Genomic DNA, 22088 nt, shown 5'->3' on the forward strand with positions numbered 1-22088 from the left:
GCTCGGTGGATCACATCTGAGTCTGTGGCGCCAGCCAGACCCCAGCACACACTGTCCTCCTGCCTGGCTAGAGGGGTGGGGGGGGGGTGAGGACTCGCTGGCTGCACAGGAATAGGGTTGGCAGTCATAGGCAGAGCAGGCAGCAGTCTGGCCCTGGCTGCCTGTCTCTGAGATGCAGTGGCATTTGCCACGGGCCCAGAAGACTAGTCCTCAGGGCCATGGCAAGGCAAGAACACATGGAGATCAGTGTGAGAGGCTGGCGGCAGGGGGCGCAGCCCCAGCCAGGCTCCAGGCCACACCCTGGGAGGGAACCTGGGAGGGAGGTGCACGTCCCAGTGGGCATATGGGGGCCTGAGAGGACCCCGCTCCTGCCCTTGCTGCCCTGCTGGCAGCACTGGCACAGTGGACACAGCCTGGTGAGGCCCTGGGACTGCAGCTTGCCAAGTGAGTCTGGGCCACAGGAAGCCCTGGCAGAGGCGGGGAGTGGATGGGGGCCTTCCCCAGGGAGTGTTGGGACCAGCCTGGCGCCAAAGGGCTCAGCCACAAAACAGCCTGGTAGGGGCCCCCGCAGAGCTGGGCCTCTGAAAACAGGCCGAGGCCAGGAGGCCAGGAAGACTGGCTCTGAGCCAAACGGGGGCATCCCTCACCCTCTGCCTTCACCAGCCTGTGCCTGGCCCATCAGGAAGGGCATGGTGTCCCTGCTGTGACACAGGGCCCTTCCCCAAGCGAGGGCTCCACAGATCAGGCCCAGCTGCGCCTCTGGTGCAGAGCCGGCTGAGTCCACACCAGGGGACGTGGCTGGGGCACTCGGGGTGTCGCTGCCCTGGGGTGCTGGAGGGAAGGACGCAGGCTGTGCACACACAGGCGGCCTCTCAGCACGTCTTTAATTGACTGGGCTTGTGTCAGCCTGGACAGCAGCCTTGTCCAGCACAGCGTGTGCAGAGTCCTGGCCACGGTGTCCACAGGGCACAAAACTGCTGTCTAACACGTCTACGGAAGGACACCTGTCACGGTCGCGGGAGGTCATCTCACCCACGTCCCCCTAGAGACAGGCTGCCATGGGGGCTCGGAGTGGGCCTTGAAGTGCCGTGTGCCCCTTGCAGGAGCGGCCACCCGCGTGCACTCCCTTCCTGATGGATCCCTGAAGCCCTGCAGCCCTGCTCGTGGGTGCTGGGCCTGGCGACAGAGCCCGGGATGTCTGCCCCGGCCACAGGCAGGCTGGAGCCCCTGAGCTCCTGTCAGGCAGGGATTCTAGATGGGCAGCAGGCAGCAAACCCACCCTGGCTGGACACAGACCTGGGGCTCAGGAGCCCTGGCGTGGAGCGTCTCAGTGAGGAAGCGCCTTCATGCTGAGCCAAGAGGGCCCTGAGCACGGGCACCTAGGGTGGGGGGGGTCACCTGAGCTCTGGCTGCCATGTCCAGCCTCTCCTCACCCTGGCAGTGAAATCTCTCCAAATTCAGCCCTCTTGAAAGGGGGGGGGGGCTCATAGCAAGAGCTGCAACCCCCAAAGGAGAGCTTGTGGGGGAGGGGTAGACAAGGCCAAGCACCTTTCAAAATAACTTCTACAGGGCACGGGGAAAGAGCTGGAAAGAGCCACGCAGCAGGTCTTGCTGGGCAGGAGGCCCTGGAGATGGTTAAGAGAGAGAGGTGATGTTGGAGCGGCCGCCAGGGGGCGCCATGATCTTCTGAGCTGTGCGTCTGGCAATGTGGTCGTCTGCTTGAGACCCTGAGTGTGGAAGGCAGGATAAGGCAGGGCAGATGGGCAGGCAGGGGTCCACGCCCGTGAGGCCGGGGCTGCAGACCCCCGCACACCTCATGCACGTGCACCACTGCTGGCTGGACCGAGTGCCAGGCAGGCCCCACTCCCATGATGCTTTGGGGTATAGAGAAGGGCCAGAGGGACCCCTAGCATCTACAGACACAAAATCCAAGACTGGCCCTCCAGAAAGGCCCCTCAGGAAGCCTGTCCTGCCTCGGCCCTCTGGGTCCCTGTGCTGGATAAGGCTGTCCCCAGGGCAGGGCCGGGCTGCACTCCTCAGGCATCTGTGTGCCCAGGGGTGACAGGGCTGCCTTCACCTCCCCAAGCAGGACGAGGCAGGGACAGAGAGGAGCAAGGCCTGGTATGGTTGGCAGGGAGAAAAGCAGCTGGGGCTCTAGAAAGATCTCTGTGTGGCTGCTAGGAACACAGGTGAGGCTCTGCCCCGAAACTGGCACAGTGGTTCGCCCATGGCCTCGAAGCCCTCCCTGATCAGGTACTGTGTGTCTCAAGGTCTGGGGACACTGCTGGACTGGTCCACACGCCTCAGGGCTGGTGCAGGGAGCTGCAGTCCCCAGGGCCACGGGCCTGTGGTCACAGGCCTCTCTCCATGGAGGCTGGGCTTCCTGGACCCTGCCACACAGGCTTGATTTAAGGTAGGGGGCTCTCTCTGCACTCGGGGGACACGGACTCAGGGATTCCCCAGCAGGGGTCCTACCCTCTGCCACAGGGCCACCCTGCACCCCCGGCCCGCTGCCTGAGTGTAGGCATAAGTGCCCTCTGGGGAAGAGGAGCTGGGGCCTAGGCTCAACTCACCCGACAGGCTGAACCCTGACTGGTGCAGGTTGCGCACCGCTGGCATGGCGATCTTGCCAGCGCAGGAAGCGCGGGCCTGGGCGCCGCTCCCCGGCTTGGCTGGCAGAGTCACTTCATGCACAGGCCCGTCGTAGAGGCCCCGAGGCACTCCGTGGATCTCCGCCAGCTGAGGGCCAAGGGGTGCAGTGTGAGGGGAGAGCGTCCCTGCCTGCCCTGCACCCCAGGCCCCTTCGTGGGAGGAGCCCGCCCGGCTGCACACACGTCTCCTTCCAGAACTGCACGCAGGATCCGCACACTGGGTTCAGATGACTCCCCACGCCGCACACGGGTCCTGACGACCCCCACAGCGCACACCGAGGGCCTCCCTGCGCCGGATCTGCCCGGGGCCCGGGCCTTACCCTGTTTCGGGCCTTTATCCTCTTGTACACGACGTCTGGGAAGGTCTTCCGGGGGATGAAGCGGCCGGCCCCCGGGGTGACCCGCAGGCTCCCGCCCGCCAGCGCCACCCTGCCCTGGCTGATGACCACCTCCGGAGACCCCCGGCACTCCAGGCCCTCGAAGACGTTGTACTCCACGTTCTGCGGAGAGGCCCACAAGGGACCATCAGTCCTGCACAGTGCTACCAGGGGGCTGCTGCTGGGCAGAGCACACTCGGGCAGTGCGCCGTGCAAAGACCCCAACAAAATACAGCTGGGCAGCGCCGGGGAGCGGGGACGGGGGGGAGGGGTTCTCATCAGGACAAAGTTCCCAGAGCCCAGGAAGGCCCAGAGCCTCCGCCTCGGGCTCGGGCAGAACACGACTTCAGCCGTGGATGGCCTGGAGGCGGCGAGGGATGGGCGCTGCTGGGGAAGAGCCAGGGCTGCTGAAGGCCTTCTTCCCAGGGGACGGGAACAGAACCCCTGCCCACGGCCAGCCCAGGGGCCCCCCTCGGCTTCCTGGCAGTGTTCCTCAGAGCTCAGGCCAGGCCCGGCAGGGCGGGCAGGCAGGCGTCTCACCAGGTTGTGGGTCTTGGCAGAGATGACCTTGGTGGTCCTTGGGTTCCAAATGACCAGGTCAGCATCAGAACCCACAGCCACGCGCCCCTTCCTGGGGTAGAGGTTGAAGATTTTGGCAGCATTTGTACTGGTCACTGCAACAAACTCGTTCTCATCCATCTTCCCCGAGGCCTGCGAAGCAAGAACACCAGCGGGAGAAGTAGAGGTTGGGTTCTGTGGACACCATCCGAACACTGAGCTGCAGGCTGCCAGCCAGAACTTTCATGACAGTGTCCTGGTGGCACCAACGCCTACCCTGGTGGCAACCCGGTGACCATGGGCAGGCCCACAGGCTGGCCCCTTCCCAATCTCAGGGACCGTACCCAGGTTCCCAGTGCCCTCTGTGGTAAAGAGCAAACTGCTGGCACCCTGTGAGGTGACAATCTCCATGGGGAGGCAACGGGATGTGGTGCCACACAAGAGGTGTGCGGCGACAAAGGACAGGGCAGCAGAGGACTGAGCCAGGTGTTCCAGCCTGCCTGCGTGGATCACTTCAGAGGTTCAGGCTGCTGGGATGCACTGTGAGAGTCCTGGGGACAGGCAGTGGAGCCTGCAGTGGAGGGCAGGCTTCACGGAGCTGGGCCGGGCGTTCACCAGCCCAGGGGCGCCAGGGCTCAGCTGTGCGGAGGACCAGTCCAGCCACGACTGGGAGCACGACTGGCTGGGAGTCAGCCCCACAGCTTGCTGTTGGCTCCTCCCTGTGTCTGCACCACCCAACCTAGACCAACTTCTCCTAGACCACTGACTCATGACCACACCACCTGACCTGGGCTCCAGACCACTGACTCACGACCACACCACCTGACCTGGACTCCAGACCACTGACTCATGACCACACCACCTGACGAGGACTCCAGACCACTGACTCATGACCACACCACCTGACGAGGACTCCAGACCACTGACTCATGACCACACCACCTGACCTGGACTCCAGACCACTGACTCACAGCCCACACCACCTGTCCTGCACTCCAGACCACTGACTCACGACCACACCACCTGTCCTGCACTCCAGACCACTGACTCACGACCACACCACCTGACCTGGACTCCAGACCACTGACTCATGACCACACCACCTGACCTGGACTCCAGACCACTGACTCATGACCACACCACCTGACCTGGACTCCAGACCACTGACTCATGACCACACCACCTGTCCTGGACTCCAGACCACTGACTCATGACCACACCACCTGACGAGGACTCCAGACCACTGACTCATGACCACACCACCTGACGAGGACTCCAGACCACTGACTCACGACCACACCACCTGTCCTGGACTCCAGACCACTGACTCATGACCACACCACCTGTCCTGGACTCCAGACCACTGACTCATGACCACACCACCTGTCCTGCACTCCAGACCACTGACTCATGACCACAGCACCTGACGAGGACTCCAGACCACTGACTCATGACCACAGCACCTGACGAGGACTCCAGACCACTGACTCATGACCACACCACCTGTCCTGGACTCCAGACCACTGACTCACGACCACACCACCTGACCTGGACTCCAGACCACTGACTCATGACCACAGCACCTGTCCTGGACTCCAGACCACTGACTCATGACCACACCACCTGTCCTGGACTCCAGACCACTGACTCACGACCACACCACCTGTCCTGGGCTCCAGACCACTGACTCATGACCACACCACCTGACCTGGACTCCAGACCACTGACTCATGACCACACCACCTGTCCTGGACTCCAGACCACTGACTCATGACCACACCACCTGTCCTGGGCTCCAGACCACTGACTCATGACCACACCACCTGACCTGGACTCCAGACCACTGAGTCATGACCACACCACCTGTCCTGCACTCCAGACCACTGACTCACGACCACACCACCTGTCCTGGACTCCAGACCACTGACTCACGACCACACCACCTGACCTGGACTCCAGACCACTGACTCATGACCACACCACCTGTCCTGCACTCCAGACCACTGACTCATGACCACACCACCTGTCCTGGACTCCAGACCACTGACTCACGACCACACCACCTGTCCTGCACTCCAGACCACTGACTCATGACCACACCACCTGTCCTGGACTCCAGACCACTGACTCACGACCACACCACCTGACCTGGACTCCAGACCACTGACTCATGACCACACCACCTGACCTGGACTCCAGACCACTGACTCATGACCACACCACCTGACCTGGACTCCAGACCACTGACTCATGACCACACCACCTGTCCTGGACTCCAGACCACTGACTCACGACCACACCACCTGTCCTGGGCTCCAGACCACTGACTCATGACCACACCACCTGACCTGGACTCCAGACCACTGACTCATGACCACACCACCTGTCCTGGACTCCAGACCACTGACTCATGACCACACCACCTGACGAGGACTCCAGACCACTGACTCACGACCACACCACCTGACCTGGACTCCAGACCACTGACTCACGACCCACACCACCTGTCCTGGACTCCAGACCACTGACTCACAGCCCACACCACCTGTCCTGGACTCCAGACCACTGACTCATGACCACACCACCTGACCTGGACTCCAGACCACTGACTCATGACCACACCACCTGACCTGGACTCCAGACCACTGACTCATGACCACACCACCTGACCTGGACTCCAGACCACTGACTCATGACCACACCACCTGTCCTGGACTCCAGACCACTGACTCACGACCACACCACCTGTCCTGGACTCCAGACCACTCACTCATGACCACACCACCTGACCTGGACTCCAGACCACTGACTCATGACCACACCACCTGTCCTGGACTCCAGACCACTGACTCATGACCACACCACCTGTCCTGGACTCCAGACCACTGACTCATGACCACACCACCTGACGAGGACTCCAGACCACTGACTCATGACCACACCACCTGACGAGGACTCCAGACCACTGACTCACGACCACACCACCTGTCCTGGACTCCAGACCACTGACTCATGACCACACCACCTGTCCTGGACTCCAGACCACTGACTCATGACCACACCACCTGTCCTGCACTCCAGACCACTGACTCATGACCACAGCACCTGACGAGGACTCCAGACCACTGACTCATGACCACAGCACCTGACGAGGACTCCAGACCACTGACTCATGACCACACCACCTGTCCTGGACTCCAGACCACTGACTCACGACCACACCACCTGACCTGGACTCCAGACCACTGACTCATGACCACAGCACCTGTCCTGGACTCCAGACCACTGACTCATGACCACACCACCTGTCCTGGACTCCAGACCACTGACTCACGACCACACCACCTGTCCTGGGCTCCAGACCACTGACTCATGACCACACCACCTGACCTGGACTCCAGACCACTGACTCATGACCACACCACCTGTCCTGGACTCCAGACCACTGACTCATGACCACACCACCTGTCCTGGGCTCCAGACCACTGACTCATGACCACACCACCTGACCTGGACTCCAGACCACTGAGTCATGACCACACCACCTGTCCTGCACTCCAGACCACTGACTCACGACCACACCACCTGTCCTGGACTCCAGACCACTGACTCACGACCACACCACCTGACCTGGACTCCAGACCACTGACTCATGACCACACCACCTGTCCTGCACTCCAGACCACTGACTCATGACCACACCACCTGTCCTGGACTCCAGACCACTGACTCACGACCACACCACCTGTCCTGCACTCCAGACCACTGACTCATGACCACACCACCTGTCCTGGACTCCAGACCACTGACTCACGACCACACCACCTGACCTGGACTCCAGACCACTGACTCATGACCACACCACCTGACCTGGACTCCAGACCACTGACTCATGACCACACCACCTGACCTGGACTCCAGACCACTGACTCATGACCACACCACCTGTCCTGGACTCCAGACCACTGACTCACGACCACACCACCTGTCCTGGGCTCCAGACCACTGACTCATGACCACACCACCTGACCTGGACTCCAGACCACTGACTCATGACCACACCACCTGTCCTGGACTCCAGACCACTGACTCATGACCACACCACCTGACGAGGACTCCAGACCACTGACTCACGACCACACCACCTGACCTGGACTCCAGACCACTGACTCACGACCCACACCACCTGTCCTGGACTCCAGACCACTGACTCACAGCCCACACCACCTGTCCTGGACTCCAGACCACTGACTCATGACCACACCACCTGACCTGGACTCCAGACCACTGACTCATGACCACACCACCTGACCTGGACTCCAGACCACTGACTCATGACCACACCACCTGACCTGGACTCCAGACCACTGACTCATGACCACACCACCTGTCCTGGACTCCAGACCACTGACTCACGACCACACCACCTGTCCTGGACTCCAGACCACTCACTCATGACCACACCACCTGACCTGGACTCCAGACCACTGACTCATGACCACACCACCTGACCTGGACTCCAGACCACTGACTCATGACCACACCACCTGACCTGGCCTCACTACGCACTTCTACATCTGGACTCACCAAGCACTTCTAGACCTGGACTCACAGCCCACACCACCTGACCTGGACTCACCACGCACTTCTCCCAGACCACGGACATGCGCTCTTCCACACCGTTGGTGCCTTCGGGAATCAGCGTGAAGTTGTCTTTGCCAACGGCCTTCTGGGCAGTTGTGAAGGTGCAGTGTGCGCTGCCTGTCACCTGGAGGTCCCCACTGGGAACAGGCCAGAGCTGGAGACTCAAGGGCAGCCCGTCCTCAACCGGCAAGGGCTGGGGCCTTCCCAACCCTGGGGCACTGAGAAGTCTGAACTGGCAGTGGTGCCCAGTGGCAAGGGCGGCTGGGGTGGACAGATCTGCGGGGTGGGGTGGACTGCTGCTGGGGAGCAAGTCCCAATGGGGCCAACGCCCTCAATGGCTCTGCACAGGCCTGGAGCCATGGGTGACCTGCAGCGTGACCACTCACCTGGACAGCAAGGAGGCGAGGTGGTCGGCAGTGGTGGGGTCTGGGTTGATGGGTGGTGCGGTGACAAAGGCCGCGGCCTTGGCCCAGTTCTGGCTCCAGTGATGGGAGCCGTCGGTGCCCAGGCTGGCTGTGATGGGCTCCCCAAACACGACCACGCCTGCAGTGCATGAGGCCTGAGATGGGCCTCTCCTTCCTGTCTGGCAGGGGCACCCCAGCCCCCCACGGCCCCTTGCGTGGCTGAGGACCAAGGCCACTCGTCAGCCCTCCACAGGACAAGAGCTCTCTACATCCACGGCACCAGTGGCATCACCGCCAGGGCCGTGACACCTCCCTGCCCGCTGCTGCCGTCTCTGTTTCTCACACCAGGCCTACCTCTAGAGTCCCAGCCCCCCAGTGAATGGAAGAAATGCTGGGCTTGGGGTGAGCAAGGGCTTTCCCGCCACAGGGAAGGGTCTAGAGCAGTGATGGGGTTCCTGGACCTGTCCCCTGGGAACAGGGCGGGTGTCCAGTCTCACATGTGCAATGGTGTCAGGGTGCATGGCTGTTCCCACTAGCCAGAGCAGGGCCTGGAAATCAGGACAGGTGGGAGCGGGCAAAGAGGTGCCACTGGGCACCAGGCCCTCATCCTTCTTAGTGAGCCCACCTTCTGCCCAGCACCTTGGGTCCCTGGGGCTCTCCTCCTCCCCTCCTAGCTAGACCTGTGTGCCCTCCTCCAGCTGGCTCGAGGTGCTGTGTGTGAGGACACCCCAAGCCTTCTCCTGAAGCCGTGGCAGAGGTGGGCATGCAGAGCCCCCCCCAACAGAACAGGGGTCCCCTCAGAACACCCATAGTCTCCACTGCTCCCACACAGAGGCCCTAGAGTGTTCCCAGAAGCTCCAGTGAGAGGCTGCTGCTCTGTCAGGGTTTGGGAGTCTGGGTGTCTGCACCTCCTTTGGCTGCACTCCTGGTCTAACCCAGGCAGCAGGTGCCCAGAGGGGCTGCGCATTGTGCCGGCCTCCTCCTGTCGGGGCTGCACCCTCGCTAGCAGAGGGCCTCAAGCAGGCCGGGGATGGGGGGTCACTCACCCCCGCGCTTGGCCTGGGAGGGGGGACACTCACCCCGTGCTTGGCCTGGGAGGGGGTCACTCACCCCCGCGCCTGGCCTGGGAGGGGGACACTCAGCCCCGCGCCTGGCCTGGGAGGGGGGACACTCACCCCCGCGCCTGGCCTGGGAGGGGGTCACTCACCCCCGCGCCTGGCCTGGGAGGGGGTCACTCACCCCCGCGCCTGGCCTGGGAGGGGGACACTCACCCCCGCGCTTGGCCTGGGAGGGGGTCACTCACCCCTGCGCCTGGCCTGGGCAATCACGTCGGCCGCGCTCTTGCTCATCACCTTGGTGACGTACAGGGGGCAGTTGGCCTGTTTGGCGATGGTCACGGCGCGGTACACGGCCTCGGCCTCCACCTGGGACGGCAGAGGATGTGGGCACGCAGGCCACCAGGGGATGGGGTGGGGCTCCTGACCAGGATGTGCTCTGAGCTGCCCATAGTCACACGCAGAATTCTGGGTAACACGGGGACCCAGCTAGCCCTCCCACCCACCCGTCACCGCAGGGGAGGCTGGGGGGTGACGAGTACGGGGTGGGGGGAAGCCCCACGCCCGGCCAAGCCAGAGCTGACAGAGCCCAGTCCTGACTGGGGTGGTGAGGGTCGGCTGGGGAGAGGGAGGGTCGGCTGGGGAGAGGGAGGGTCGGCTGGGGAGAGGGAGGGGCCCCCATTCACCCACTCACCTCCTCAGGGTGGCTGAGCACGTGGCCCTCGGGGCCTGTGATGCCCTGCTCCAGCAGCTGCCTCTGCTCCTAAACGAACCCCACAGGAAGCTTGGCTCTGCCCCTGGGGTGCTGAGCCCTAAGTGTGAGTCCGGCAGAGGCACAGAGCACAGGAGGGCTGGCCAGAGCCCAAGGCGCCCGGCCCACAGCCGGACTCTGACCACGCCGCACAACATCAGTGCAAGTACGTGCGGTGAGCACGGCGAGGGGAGTCTACAAAGCTGGGGTGACTAGCCGTCCCTTCTGCCCACACCTCCTTGAAGTGGCCCGCCCACCATGGTGCCAGCTGCTCTAAGAATGGGAGAAGCAGACCCAATAACAACGGCCCTGCCTGCCCCCGGGGGACTGACCCCGAGGAGCAGGCCGGGCCCTGAACCCCCAGATGTGCAGAGGCCCTTGGTGCCTTCCGGGTTGAGTGGGGGGCGGTGATGCCAGGGCTCCACTAACCCTTCCTGTTAGGAGTTGGGAGCAGTGGGAGCAGGCAGAGCCGGGAAGCCTTGAGGATTTGCCATACTGTGTGGTGTGCACAGAAAGCCCCACGAGGCCAGACGATGGCTGGCTCGAGCTCTGAGGACCTCCCAGAGCGGGGGCTTCGTCTGGGGGGCAGTGCTGGCCCGAGGCATCAGGCCTTACAGCCCCAGGGTGGTCTGGAGTCCACCTGACCTCTTGAGCACAAACACTACCACTAACGCCTCATGGCACTTGCTCACTGTGCTCCTGGAAGACAGACTTGATCCAGAGATTCGCCAGTCCTCGGGGCTGGGGGATACTGAGACGCTTCCTGTCCCAGGCCCCCGCAGCCACATTTTAGTTCAGGGGTATTTTGTTAGGAAGTCTGAAGATCATAGGAAAACCTAGATTGTGGCTTCAAAGACCTCAGGATTCCCTCTTTGGCTATTCAACCTCTGACATCAGGCAAGCTGTTTCCAGCGATACTCTCCACGTTCCCTCCTGTGGGCCTGTGGGCCTGTGGGCTGTCACCGAAGCCACATACTTGTTCCCCCCCACACCCCAGCTGCCCAAGGCCTGCTCCTCACCTCCTCCACGATGTCCCCGTTCTCTGCGTGGACCTGGGCCACGGCCCCCAGGTCCCGGATGATGCTGAAGATCTCGTACATCTGGGCAGAGAGAAGACAAGGCCCCGTGTCTGTAGAGCTATGGCCGTGCAGCCCAGCGCCCCTACCCGTGCCCAGGCCCCCCCTTACCTGCCCGTCGGTGCACTGGCACCTGTCCTTGTATGCCATAAAGAGCAGGAAAGAGTTGACACCTGGAGGAGAGGAGAGTGGGCTCAGAAGACGCAGGGAGCTGCCGTACCCACTCCTCTGAAGTGGGGGTCCTGCTGCAGGAACTGCACCCAGCTGGGCATAACCCTAACAAGGCCAGGATGTGTGCAACTGGGGTCTCGCCCAGCCCCTCCTCCTTTTTTCTTATGGCCTGAGTTCAGAGATCCCTGCTTACTCAGTGGTGAAGACTGGTGAGAACCGCCAAACCCCCTCCTCCCGGCTAACAAACCGCTCCACCGCAAATAACAGAGCTCCAGTGCACTCCCCCCGCCCCCACAGGAAACACAGCCTGGGCCTGTCTGCCTGGGAGTCTCGCTGGGGCCATCTGCTGTGTCATCAGCCTGCCAAGCTATGCCATGCCTGATGCAGGGGGCGGGGGCAGAGCTCAGGGGCAGGGAGGCAGAGCACAGGGGCGGGGAGGAGGCAGAGTGCAGGACAGAGTTCAGAGAAGGGGTGGGGAGGGAGAGAAGCAGTACCCAGGGCCAGGCTCTAAGCTTAAGTGGGAGGGCACTGCCCACAGTGTTGCGACCAAGTGAGGAGGGGGCGGCACATGTCTCTGGGGGGTGGACCCAGAGCCGGCACACCTCCACAGCCAGGGCCTAGAGGCAGCCCCAACCTACACCTAGAGTCCACTGTCCTGGACCCCTCTGTCCCAGATGCCTGGAGTCAGGTCTGCAGAGGGCAGATGGACAGGGGGTGGCGGGGCCTCTTCAGGCAGCAGGTAGGCAGGTGGACAGGGGGTGGGCGGGGCCTCCTCAGGGAGCAGGCAGACAGGTGGCAGGGGGTGGGCGGGGCCTCCTCAGGCAGCAGGCAGGCAAGTGGACAGGGGTGGGCGGGGCCTCCTCAGGCAGCAGGCAGGCAGGTGGCAGGGGGTGGGCGGGGCCTCCTCAGGGAGCAGGCAGGCAGGTGGACAGGGGTGGGCGGGGCCTCCTCAGGCAGCAGGCAGGCAGGTGGCAGGGGGTGGGCGGGGCCTCCTCAGGCAGCAGGCAGGCAGGTGGACAGGGGTGGGCGGGGCCTCCTCAGGCAGCAGGCAGGCAGGTGGACAGGGGTGGGCGGGGCCTCCTCAGGCAGCAGGCAGGCAGGTGGCAGGGGGTGGGCGGGGCCTCCTCAGGCAGCAGGCAGGCAAGTGGACAGGGGTGGGCGGGGCCTCCTCAGGCAGCAGGCAGGCAGGTGGCAGGGGGTGGGCGGGGCCTCCTCAGGCAGCAGGCAGGCAGGTGGCAGGGGGTGGGCGGGGCCTCCTCAGGCAGCAGGCAGGTGGTCAGCTGGCATGGGAAGCCCAGGCACCTGCCCTCCTCCCAGCCCTGAGCTGTGGGAGCTGCTCTCACCCTTGTCTCTGACCAGGGCCTCCAGCTCCTCCTTGATGCTCTCGTGCCAGCGAGGGATGTCCACGTGCAGGGAGAAGTCACAGCAGGCTGTGCTGTCTGCGCGCTCGCGCCACTGCTCGTAGGCGGCCAGCAGGCTCACACCAGGGTCAGGAAACACATGGTCCACTGCGAAGGGCAGCAGTCAGCCAGGCCACTGATGCCCCCCCCGCCCTCCCAGGGGAAGCTGGCTTCATGTTCTCAACAACAGAAAATGGATGGGAGGAAGACAACATGGAGGTCATTTGCCACTTGCTCCCAGGCCCTCTGCCCCTGCCCCAGCCTTTTGGAGCAAGGAAGTGGGATGAGAGTCTGAGGGCCAACCACCCACTCCCAGAAGTCCAGGCAGCCAACTGGCCCCCCTGTCAACTGTCCCCACAGGCTGTCTTGCACCTAGGGAGATCAGGGCTCACCTGCCCCACAGGGCTGTCCCCAGGCACTGCCCGTGCTGCACCGGTCCCTGTGTCCCCACGGCCTCTACAGGTCTCACGCCTGAAGCCCCATCACCCTTGCGGCCATCACACCTGCTAGTCAAGGCCCTAACATTGGTTGCTGGCCTCTCCTGGGACGTTCTAAGAAGCTGCTCAGAGCAGGCAGCCAAGCAGGAGAGCAAGACACCCTCTCGGGGACTGGTACCTCACATGGGGTGACGGGCTCACACGGCCCTCAGGTGACGAACCAGGACCCCTGGACATGGCTTCCTGTCCCCACAGCTGTTCACAGCTCTGACATCCTGCCTGTGGCAGTTCTCTGACCCCTGAGAGACTCTTCACAGCCTGTCTAGATCTCGGCCCTGATACAGGCGATGACACCAGCACTGCCCCTCTCCCAGCCACACAGTTATGGTGACCTGCTGCCGGTGAGCCGTCCCCTTGTGCCTGAGCAAGCCACATGGGCTGTGACTGTGGCAATGACAGAGTATCCCGTGAAGTGCACTAAGTCCCCAGAGAGCCGCTCCCTTGCAGCAGCAGCAGCAGTAGCCTTTACGGCAGGCCGGCAGGCACACATCCTAAAGAGGTCCAGTGTGTGGGTTTCCCTGGCCACCAACCCTCGTGGGAAGTAGGGACTGGGTGCGTGTCTTCCTGCTCTCACAGGCGCCTAGTCCTGCCGCAGAGCTAGCCGAGGCCAAGGACCCAAAATGAGGATCAGGGTAACAGAAGGGCACTCAAGCATCCCCCAGACGCAGGGATGAGAAGAAAGCCACCAACAGCTAAGGGCACCATGCCACCAATGCCTCTCGCTGCCCCCGTGGGCCAGGCCAGACACTCACGGACCATGGTGGTTCCTCCTGCCAGGGCTGCCATAGTGCCCTGGGCAAAGTCGTCAGCAGGGGCCATGCCCAGCGCGGGCACCTGCAGCCTGGTGTGGACATCCACTCCACCTGGCAGGACCAGCAGGCCACGGGCGTCGATGGTTCTGACGTCCCCGGGGACGGTGAGGTTCTCCCCGATTTGTCTGGAAGCAGCAGGAGCCATCTCACCATTTGTAAACACCCAGATCATGGCAGCCTGACCTGGCTGAGTCACACGGAGGGGCTGACAGCCTGGCCCCTGCTGTGGAGGAGGCACTGCAGCGAGCCTACTGCCAGCCAGATCCCAGCCAGGCCAGAGGGCAAGACTTCTAGTCTGGCAGCTCAGGGGTGACACCAGGCCCTGGGCCCGTGATTCCATTCCCCCTCCCAGCTCCTTCCTGGGCCAGCAGCTGAGCGCCCACAGACTCGGGACCTGTGTATACCCACATCCTTGGCAGCACAGAGGCATGGGAGCTATGGCTCTGCTTCCCAAGGCCTCCACAGCGCGGGGCGCCAGGGCTCAGCCTGCGGACCCATTCCATAGGGAGAGGGGTTTCGGAAAGAGGCAAGCATCTGCCTGGCTTCCACTCTGACGACACAAACACCTGCACCGGGTGTCATCGGAACACCCCATGTGACAGCCCCAGTGCTCCACCCACCTGGAGCAGAGACTTACTTAATTAAGCCGTCTTCCACGTACAGGTCGGCGTGGAAGGACTGGTCATCGTTCACAATCTTCCCGCCTTTGATCAGCAGGCGGTCGCTCTGCTGGACACAAAGAATGGGATTTCCTCCAGGTTGAGCCATTCAGCTCCTTCCCCCGGAATTACCCTGAGCACACAGGCACACAGAGCACGGGTGCAAGAGGAAGCCAGGCTGCTCCGGGCTGGGATGTCCCTCTGGGTCTACACTGGAAGCTTCCAGAGGCAGCCTGTGCAATGGACGTGGAAGGCAGGCTGGAGTTGGAATCCTAGCTGACCCCAGAAGACAATGTGGGCTGGAGCCTTACAAGGCTGAGTCCTGAGGCCTGGGGTACTAGGGGCTCAACTGGGCTGACACTGTGGGTCATAAGCTGGCCTCAGTTTGACGCTGTAAGGAGACTGGCATGGCTGTGGTAAAGCAGGGAAGCAGGGAGCGACAGGGCTTGTGGCCACAGGGAATGTGGCATGGAGGGCGAGAGATAGGGCTAGGGCTGCGAGTCCAGTGGATAGGGCTTAAACATGGAGGGGCCGCAGGGGTGGGGGGCAAGGAAGACATCAGTCAGCCACAGGTTTGAGGCAGTCTTGAGGCTCTCCAACCGTCAGGGCAGAGGCCGGCTCTCAGGGCTAACGTTGGCAAATCCTGAGGGGTACCACTGGCATCGTGAGCCATAGTCTAAGGGCTTGGCGATCATGCTTGGCAGCCATAAATCAACCAAATGGTCCAGAAGGCGTTGCCCTAGTCCTTCCCAGCGTCCTCAGAAGCCACGGAGAGAGACAAAAGGAGGGGCGGAGCCAGACCCGGGCAGGTGAGGGGGGGAGGGGGGGCCTTTTCCCTCTGTTATCATCTGCATCTAACACACAGCCAGGCCCACACAGACGCCAGGCCAGAGCTCAGCTCTGAGAAAACCAACCCAGAGTGTACAGAGCAGCTAAGCAGGGCACGAGGATGAAGAGCCTTATGTACAATTTACTAGTCTTTTTGACACAGAAAATTCTGCCCAACTTAGAAAATGTTATTAATTAAAGGCAAACCCGTGACCACAAAGTCTACCAAAAGGTTAGTCGACTAAGCCTCCACAGCCAGATTCAACCCTCTACCTGCCTTGGTACAACTTGGTCCTACAAATGACTTTTCTTTTTGTCAGTTATGGGGCTTGAACTCAGGGCCCAGGCGCTTGCCCCTGAGCTCTTCAGCTCGAGACTACCGCTCTACCACTTGGAGCCACAGCGCCACTTCTGGTTTTCTGGTGGTTAACTGGAGATAAGAGTCTATGGACTTGGGTGCCCAGACTGGCTATGAACCACGACTCTCAGATCTCAGCTTCCTGAGTAGCCACTGGTGCCTGGCTTTTAAATTCCATATTGGTTGGGGTCAAAAAAGACTATTCCATGGCTCAGGTCATTTTATGAGGTGCCAAATGAATGAAATGAATTAGAATTAAGTGACTTTTATCTCAACGCCATCTAAGTCTCTTTGGAATACAGTCAAGCCCACCAGCTACCTTGTCCGCAGCTGGGACAGGCAGCGCGGCGCGGCCTGGTCCTAGAAGCCTGGTGACTTGGTCCCCTGTGCCGCGACTTCACACACAGTGCTCTCTGCCCCATCCTGACACCACAGCCACCCATTTGGCCCTGTGGCCACAGCCAGGGTCAGGCCAGGCCACTGCTCCTGGACCTCTCACTTCCTAAACAACCATTCTCAGCAAGCCCCAGGAAAACCCACACAGGAAGGAAAGGTGCATCTGGAGCTTGTGGCCACAGGGAATGTGGCATGGAGGGTGAGAGATAGGGCTTAAACACGGAGGGGCCGCAGGGGTGGGGGGCAAGGGGTCTCTGTCTGGGGTCAGTGTCTCTGCCTGGGGTCTGGATCTCTGTCCAAGGTCGGGGGGTCTCTGTCCGGGCTCTGGGGTCTCTGTCCAGGGTTGGGGTCTCTGTCCGGGGTCTGGGTCTCTTTCCAAGTTCAGGGTCTCTGCCTGGGGTCTGGGTCTCTTTCCAAGGTCAGGGTCTCTGTCCGGGCTCTTGGGTCTGTCTGGGCTCTGGGGTCTCTGTCTGGGGTCTAGGCCTCTGTCTGGGGTCTGGGGGGTCTCTGTCCGGAGTCCGGGGTCTCTGTCCGGGCTTTGGGGTCTCTGTCCGGGGTCTGGGCCTCTGTCCAGGGTCCGGGGGTCTCTGTCCGGGGTCAGGGGCCTCTGTCCGGGGTCGGGGCCTCTGTCCGGGGTCGGGGTCTCTGTCCGGGGTCGGGGCCTCTGTCCGGGGTCGGGGCCTCTGTCTGGGGTCTGGATCTTTGTCTTCAGGCACCAGCACTTAGATTCTGGGGCTCTGCTGGACTGGGTGGGGGGACAGATGGACTGTACTGATGTCCAGCCTGGGGGCCTGGTCAGGAGGGAGGAAGTCTGGTAAATCTCAGGTGTCCAGGCCGCAAAGTTCCCCCCAGTGCCGGCTGGCTGCTGGCAACCCCTCAGACCTGGACCCCAAGGGCAGTGGCAGATCCCTCCAGTCCAGGTAATAAAGGGAGGGAGTCTCTCTCTTCTTGGGTTTCTCAGTTAGGCCACGAACCCCCTAAAGGTCTGGGCTGACGTCCCTCATGCTGAGGGCCAGCTCGGGCCAGCTCAGCCCAGCGCAGGGCAGGTCATGGCCAGCGAGGCCGTCCTCCCCCTCCCGGTCGGCAGGGGCTAGCTAGGTGGGGAGGCTTTGTTTCTTGGCTGGGCGGTGGACAGAGGTCTGCCCTCCTGAAGCTGAGCTGGCCAGCGGTGGTCCGCAAGCGCTCACCCTCGGAGGGCGGGCCCCGTGGAGGGGGGCCCCGTGGAGGGGGGGCCCCGGGGAGGTCCGGGCCCCATGGAGGGGGGGCCCCGTGGAGGGGGAGCCCCGTGGAGGGGGGACCCCGGGGAGGGGGGCCCCGTGGAGGGCCGGGCCCCAGGGAGGGGGGACCCCGGGGAGGGGGGGCCCCGGGAGGGGGAGCCCCGTGGAGGGGGGCCCCGTGGAGGGGGGCCCCGTGGAGGGGAGCCCCGTGGAGGGGGGCCCCGTGGAGGGGGGCCCCGGGGAGGGCCGGCCCGGGGCTCGCGCTGGGCGGCCAGGCAGGGCTCACAGCTTTGTCTTGGACAAAGACCTCCGGCGCCGGCCAGCGGCCTCCGAACGGCACCGGCGCCGCCCGGCCAACAAAGGCCTGGCCGTGTCGCCCGGAGGCGGCGCTCGAGGCGGCTTCGCGGCCCGGGCCGCGGGAGGGCGGACACCTGAGCTCGGGATCCCGGCCGCTCCGCGCCGGGCAGATTCCGGAAGGCTGGCGAGCCGCGGGCCTGCGCCGGCGCGCGGGGATGGCAGGCCGCGGAGGAGCCGAGAGGAGGGCCGGGATGGGGGCTGGGGCCGGGGCCGGGGCCGGGGCCGGCGCCGGGACGGGAGCCGGGACGCGGGCCGGGGTCGGGGCGGGGGCGGGGGCCGGGACGCGGGCCGGGGTCGGGGCGGGGGCCGGGACGCGGGCCGGGGTCGGGACCGGGGTCTGGGTCGAGACGCGGGCCGGGGCCGGGCTGGGGGCCGGGGCTGGAGCCGGAGCCGCGGGGCGGAGCGGGGCGGGACTGGCTCACCGTGCTGCGGGGGATGCTCTTCTTGCCCTGGAAGGACATCTTGCTCCCGGGCTGGCCTTGGACCCCGTCGGGGCGACAGCGGCGCGGGCGTGCGGGCGGAGACACGCACGGAGCCCAGCGTCTGCGCGGGGCGTCGGAGAGCGAGCGCGGGTCCCGCGCCCCGGCCCCGCCCCCGGCCCCGCCCACACACACCCCGCCAAGCCCCGCCTCCGCGCGCCGAGCCACGCCCCGATCCCAGGGCCCCGCCCCCCGCGCTAGGCCCGCCCCCAGGGCGGCTCCTCCCATCTTCCCCGCCGGGGCCGGCGGCCGCGATCGTGGTCCCGGGGTGGAGAGAGGAGGGGGCGAGAGGTCCACCGCGTCCTGCCGGTGGTCCCCGAGGCAGCCCAGGCTCGTCCCGACCCCGGCGCTGCCACGACCCCTGAGAGGTCCCCGAGGGCCCCTAGGTGGGGCGGGGGTCCGTCCCGATTCCCCTGCGAAGACCCCGAGGACCCGAGGACCCGAGGTGTCCACGGCCAAAGCCGCGTCCGACTCCCCAGGCGGGCCCGCGGAAGCGGCGTGGAGGCCTCCTGGACGGGCGGGGTCAGGAGGGAGAGGACGCGGGCGGGGGGAGCCCGGGCAGAGACTGGGACCTGGCCGCGGACCCCATTCCCGCCCTCCTTGCCCGTCCCGCAGCCTCTACTTGCTGAAGGCGGCAGGCCCGGCCGGTAGGCCACGCTGGGGTGCTGGGCGTCGGCGCGGGGCCGGGCCGGGGTCGGGGCACGGGGTCGGGGCCGGGGCCGGGACGCAGGGCCGGGGCACGGGGCACAGGGTCCGGGTCGGGGCCGGGACGCAGGGCCGGGACACGGGGTCGGGGTCGGGGCCGGGACGCAGGGCTGGGGCACGGGGTCGGGGCCGGGGTCGGGGCACGGGGTCGGGGCCGGGGCTGGGACGCAGGGCTGGGGCATGGGGTCGGGGTTGGGGCGGGGTCTGGGCCGGGGCCGGGGCCGGGGCCGGGGCCGGGACGCAGGGCCGGGGCACGGGGTGGAGGCCGGGGCACGGGGTGGAGGCCGGGGCCGGGGCCGGGACGCAGGGCCGGGGCACGGGGTCGGGGCCGGGGCCGGGACGCAGGGCCGGGACGCAGGGCCGGGGCACGGGGTCGGGGCCGGGGCCGGGACGCAGGGCCGGGGCACGGGGTCGGGGCCGGGGCCGGGACGCAGGGCCGGGGCACGGGGGGGGCCGGGGCCGGGACGCAGGGCCGGGGCACGGGGTCGGGGTCGGGGCCGGGACGCAGGGCCGGGGCACGGGGTCGGGGTCGGGGACGGGACGCAGGACCGGGGCACCGGGTCGGGGTCGGGACGCAGGGCCGGGGCACGGGGTCGGGGTCGGGGTCGGGACGCAGGGCCGGGGCACGGGGTGGGGGTCGGGGTCGGGACGCAGGGCCGGGGCACGGGGTCGGGGTCGGGGACGGGACGCAGGGCCGGGGCACGGGGTCGGGGTCGGGGCCGGGGCGCGGGGACGGTGTGGCCCGGCACCGGATCCGCCCCTGCCCTGCGCGCAGGCCCGGGCGCCGGCGCTGTCCACGCCGCGGTGCTGAACCGCGGGGCCGGCTCTGGAGGGCGGCGGCGAAGGCAGGGCGGGCGCAGAGCTGGGGTGAGGTGTGAGGTGTGCACGCCGGGCCGGGCGGGCCGGCCGGGGAGGAGCCGCTGCCCGCCGGGGCCTCCTCCTTGCGGCGATGGGGTGCGGGGCTGGCTGGAGGAGAGGGCCCCCCTCCCAGCGCGCACACTCAGCAGAGGGCCCAGACCGCCCTTCTGCTGTGCAAACAGGCGTTGCAACGGGAGAATGAATGCGGAACTGGTTTAATGAGTAACACACATGGGAAATCCTTTGATGGTCTAAGATTTAAAACCATTTTTTATTAAAACTGTACAACAATTTACAAAGGAGTAAAAATTCTCTGGAATATATATCGTAAGAACCACAGTACAAAAATATGTGTAAAACTTTATATAGTCAGTCAACATACAAAGCCAGTTCCGGCCTATGAATACTGCTTAGCCAGGAACAGAACGTCCCAGTCAGGATGTGGTGACCAAGGAATTGCTTGGAGAACATAAACACGGCCTGGCACACTGCCAGGATAAAACAAGTTATGTTCTTTTTTGCATAACTTTACAATAAAGCTTTTTAAAAAAGATACAGTAAACATATATGTTTTGATACATATATTCACAACGGTTTTCCTGAGCCTAAACTTAAATCCATCATGGTGCTGAAACACACAACCCCTCTTACCGAGTCAAAGAGCGATGGTAAGGGCTAATTAGCCACGGGTGCCTCAAAGCCTCGCTCACACCTTCCCTCCTGACGTCTAGTTGGTGTGTTACAAGCTACGTAAGGCACTCGGGGTTCCTGAAGCTACAGATTCTGCAAAAGACTAATGTCAGAGCCACAGGCCTTCAGCAACTAGAACTCTAGAGCACAGGAAGACAAACGCCACGTGGTGTCCACAACACACTCTGCAGTCGACACGAATGTCTGGTTTAGACCATCAGAAAGCACTGAGGCTGCCTGCTTTGTGTGCAGACCTGTCATGCTGATGACCTGAGCGCCACTGCTGCCGGGCTCCCACCCAGGGACGCAGCTTCCTCCTCAGGCTTCCCCAGGCTGGAGGAGCCCCAGCGCTGGGGGAAATCCAGTGTAGCTCTTGGGGATACAGCGGGGACTGGGGGAGCACACTACCCCGTTCCAGCCTGACCTCTCCCGACGCTCACACCGGCAAGAGCCCTGGGCAAAGCTCCGGCAAAATCCTAGTTCTGACTTTGAAAGTGGATGACAAGTGTCATCATCTGTCTGTGACACATGAATGGAAGCAGTGACATCAACTAAGCGTCCACTCTCAGGAGTGAGGCAGGTGTGCAAACCAGCAGGTTCATAAAGCAGTCTTCAAAACATTCACAAAGCCACTCTCCTTCCCATGCACACGCTTTTACACATAAACAATGACTTCATAAACATTGGTACATATTTACACACGTCCCTTTCCTGTACATTTTACCTTTTAGTCCCCCCTCCCCTAGAACACACCCCACAGAACTGTGAGCTCGTGTCTGGGATGGGTCGGAGGGTGAATGAAGAACTTCAGACACACGCAACATGCAAAATTATCATGGCCCAGTTGAGCTAGAGGAATGTGAGCCTGGGGATTCTCCAGGGCCTAACCAGCCTGGGTCCTCTTGTACATTCACAGTGGAGCGGGCTGGGCCTGCACCAGCCAGGCCCGTGCGGAGTCAGGTTTGGGGTGCGTGGTAGAGTTTGTCTGATTTGGGCCTTGTGGTTCGTCTGTAGGGGTGTTTATGAATACAGGCTGCTGTTGCCATTCGGTTCTGAATACGGTAATTGTGCCGAGAGGATGCGGTCATTGAAAGGAGACAAAACTATGCATCGAGGACTAAATGAGATTTCAGACTTGAGACAAA

The 22088-nt window shown here is 63.7% G+C and overlaps 1 protein-coding gene across 1 annotated transcript; it reads right to left on the reverse strand.

The window, feature by feature from the left end:
* Positions 1–741: 741 nt before the first annotated feature.
* Dpysl4 (dihydropyrimidinase like 4) lies at positions 742–18728 on the reverse strand. Its single transcript, XM_090346841.1, has 14 exons — positions 18634–18728; positions 15034–15122; positions 14337–14521; positions 13031–13195; positions 11628–11689; positions 11460–11540; positions 10384–10452; positions 9938–10058; positions 8617–8773; positions 8226–8367; positions 3569–3739; positions 2972–3151; positions 2574–2739; positions 742–1727 (listed from the first exon to the last, which is right to left on the reverse strand). Exons 1-14 carry the CDS (start codon positions 18670–18672, stop codon positions 1636–1638), a joined length of 1719 nt encoding a protein of 572 aa, XP_090202967.1. The 5' UTR covers positions 18673–18728; the 3' UTR covers positions 742–1635.
* Positions 18729–22088: the final 3360 nt, after the last annotated feature.

Source organism: Megascapheus bottae, chromosome 15 (genome assembly GCF_031878675.1).
Source record: "Megascapheus bottae isolate mThoBot1 chromosome 15, mThoBot2.hap1, whole genome shotgun sequence".
In the NCBI taxonomy this organism is placed as follows: Eukaryota; Metazoa; Chordata; class Mammalia; order Rodentia; family Geomyidae; genus Megascapheus; species Megascapheus bottae.

Bases quoted from the DNA above. Each gene is read 5' to 3' on its own strand.
- Dpysl4 (XM_090346841.1), bottom strand. From the start codon at position 18,672: ATGTCCTTCCAGGGCAAGAAGAGCATCCCCCGCAGCACG. The intron at 13,196-14,336 runs GTGAGTGTCTGG...TGCCCTTCGCAG, and splicing joins AGGAGGAACCACCATGGTCC to TGGACCATGTGTTTCCTGAC. The intron at 2,740-2,971 runs GTAAGGCCCGGG...CTTGGCCCTCAG, and splicing joins GGATAAAGGCCCGAAACAGG to CTGGCGGAGATCCACGGAGT.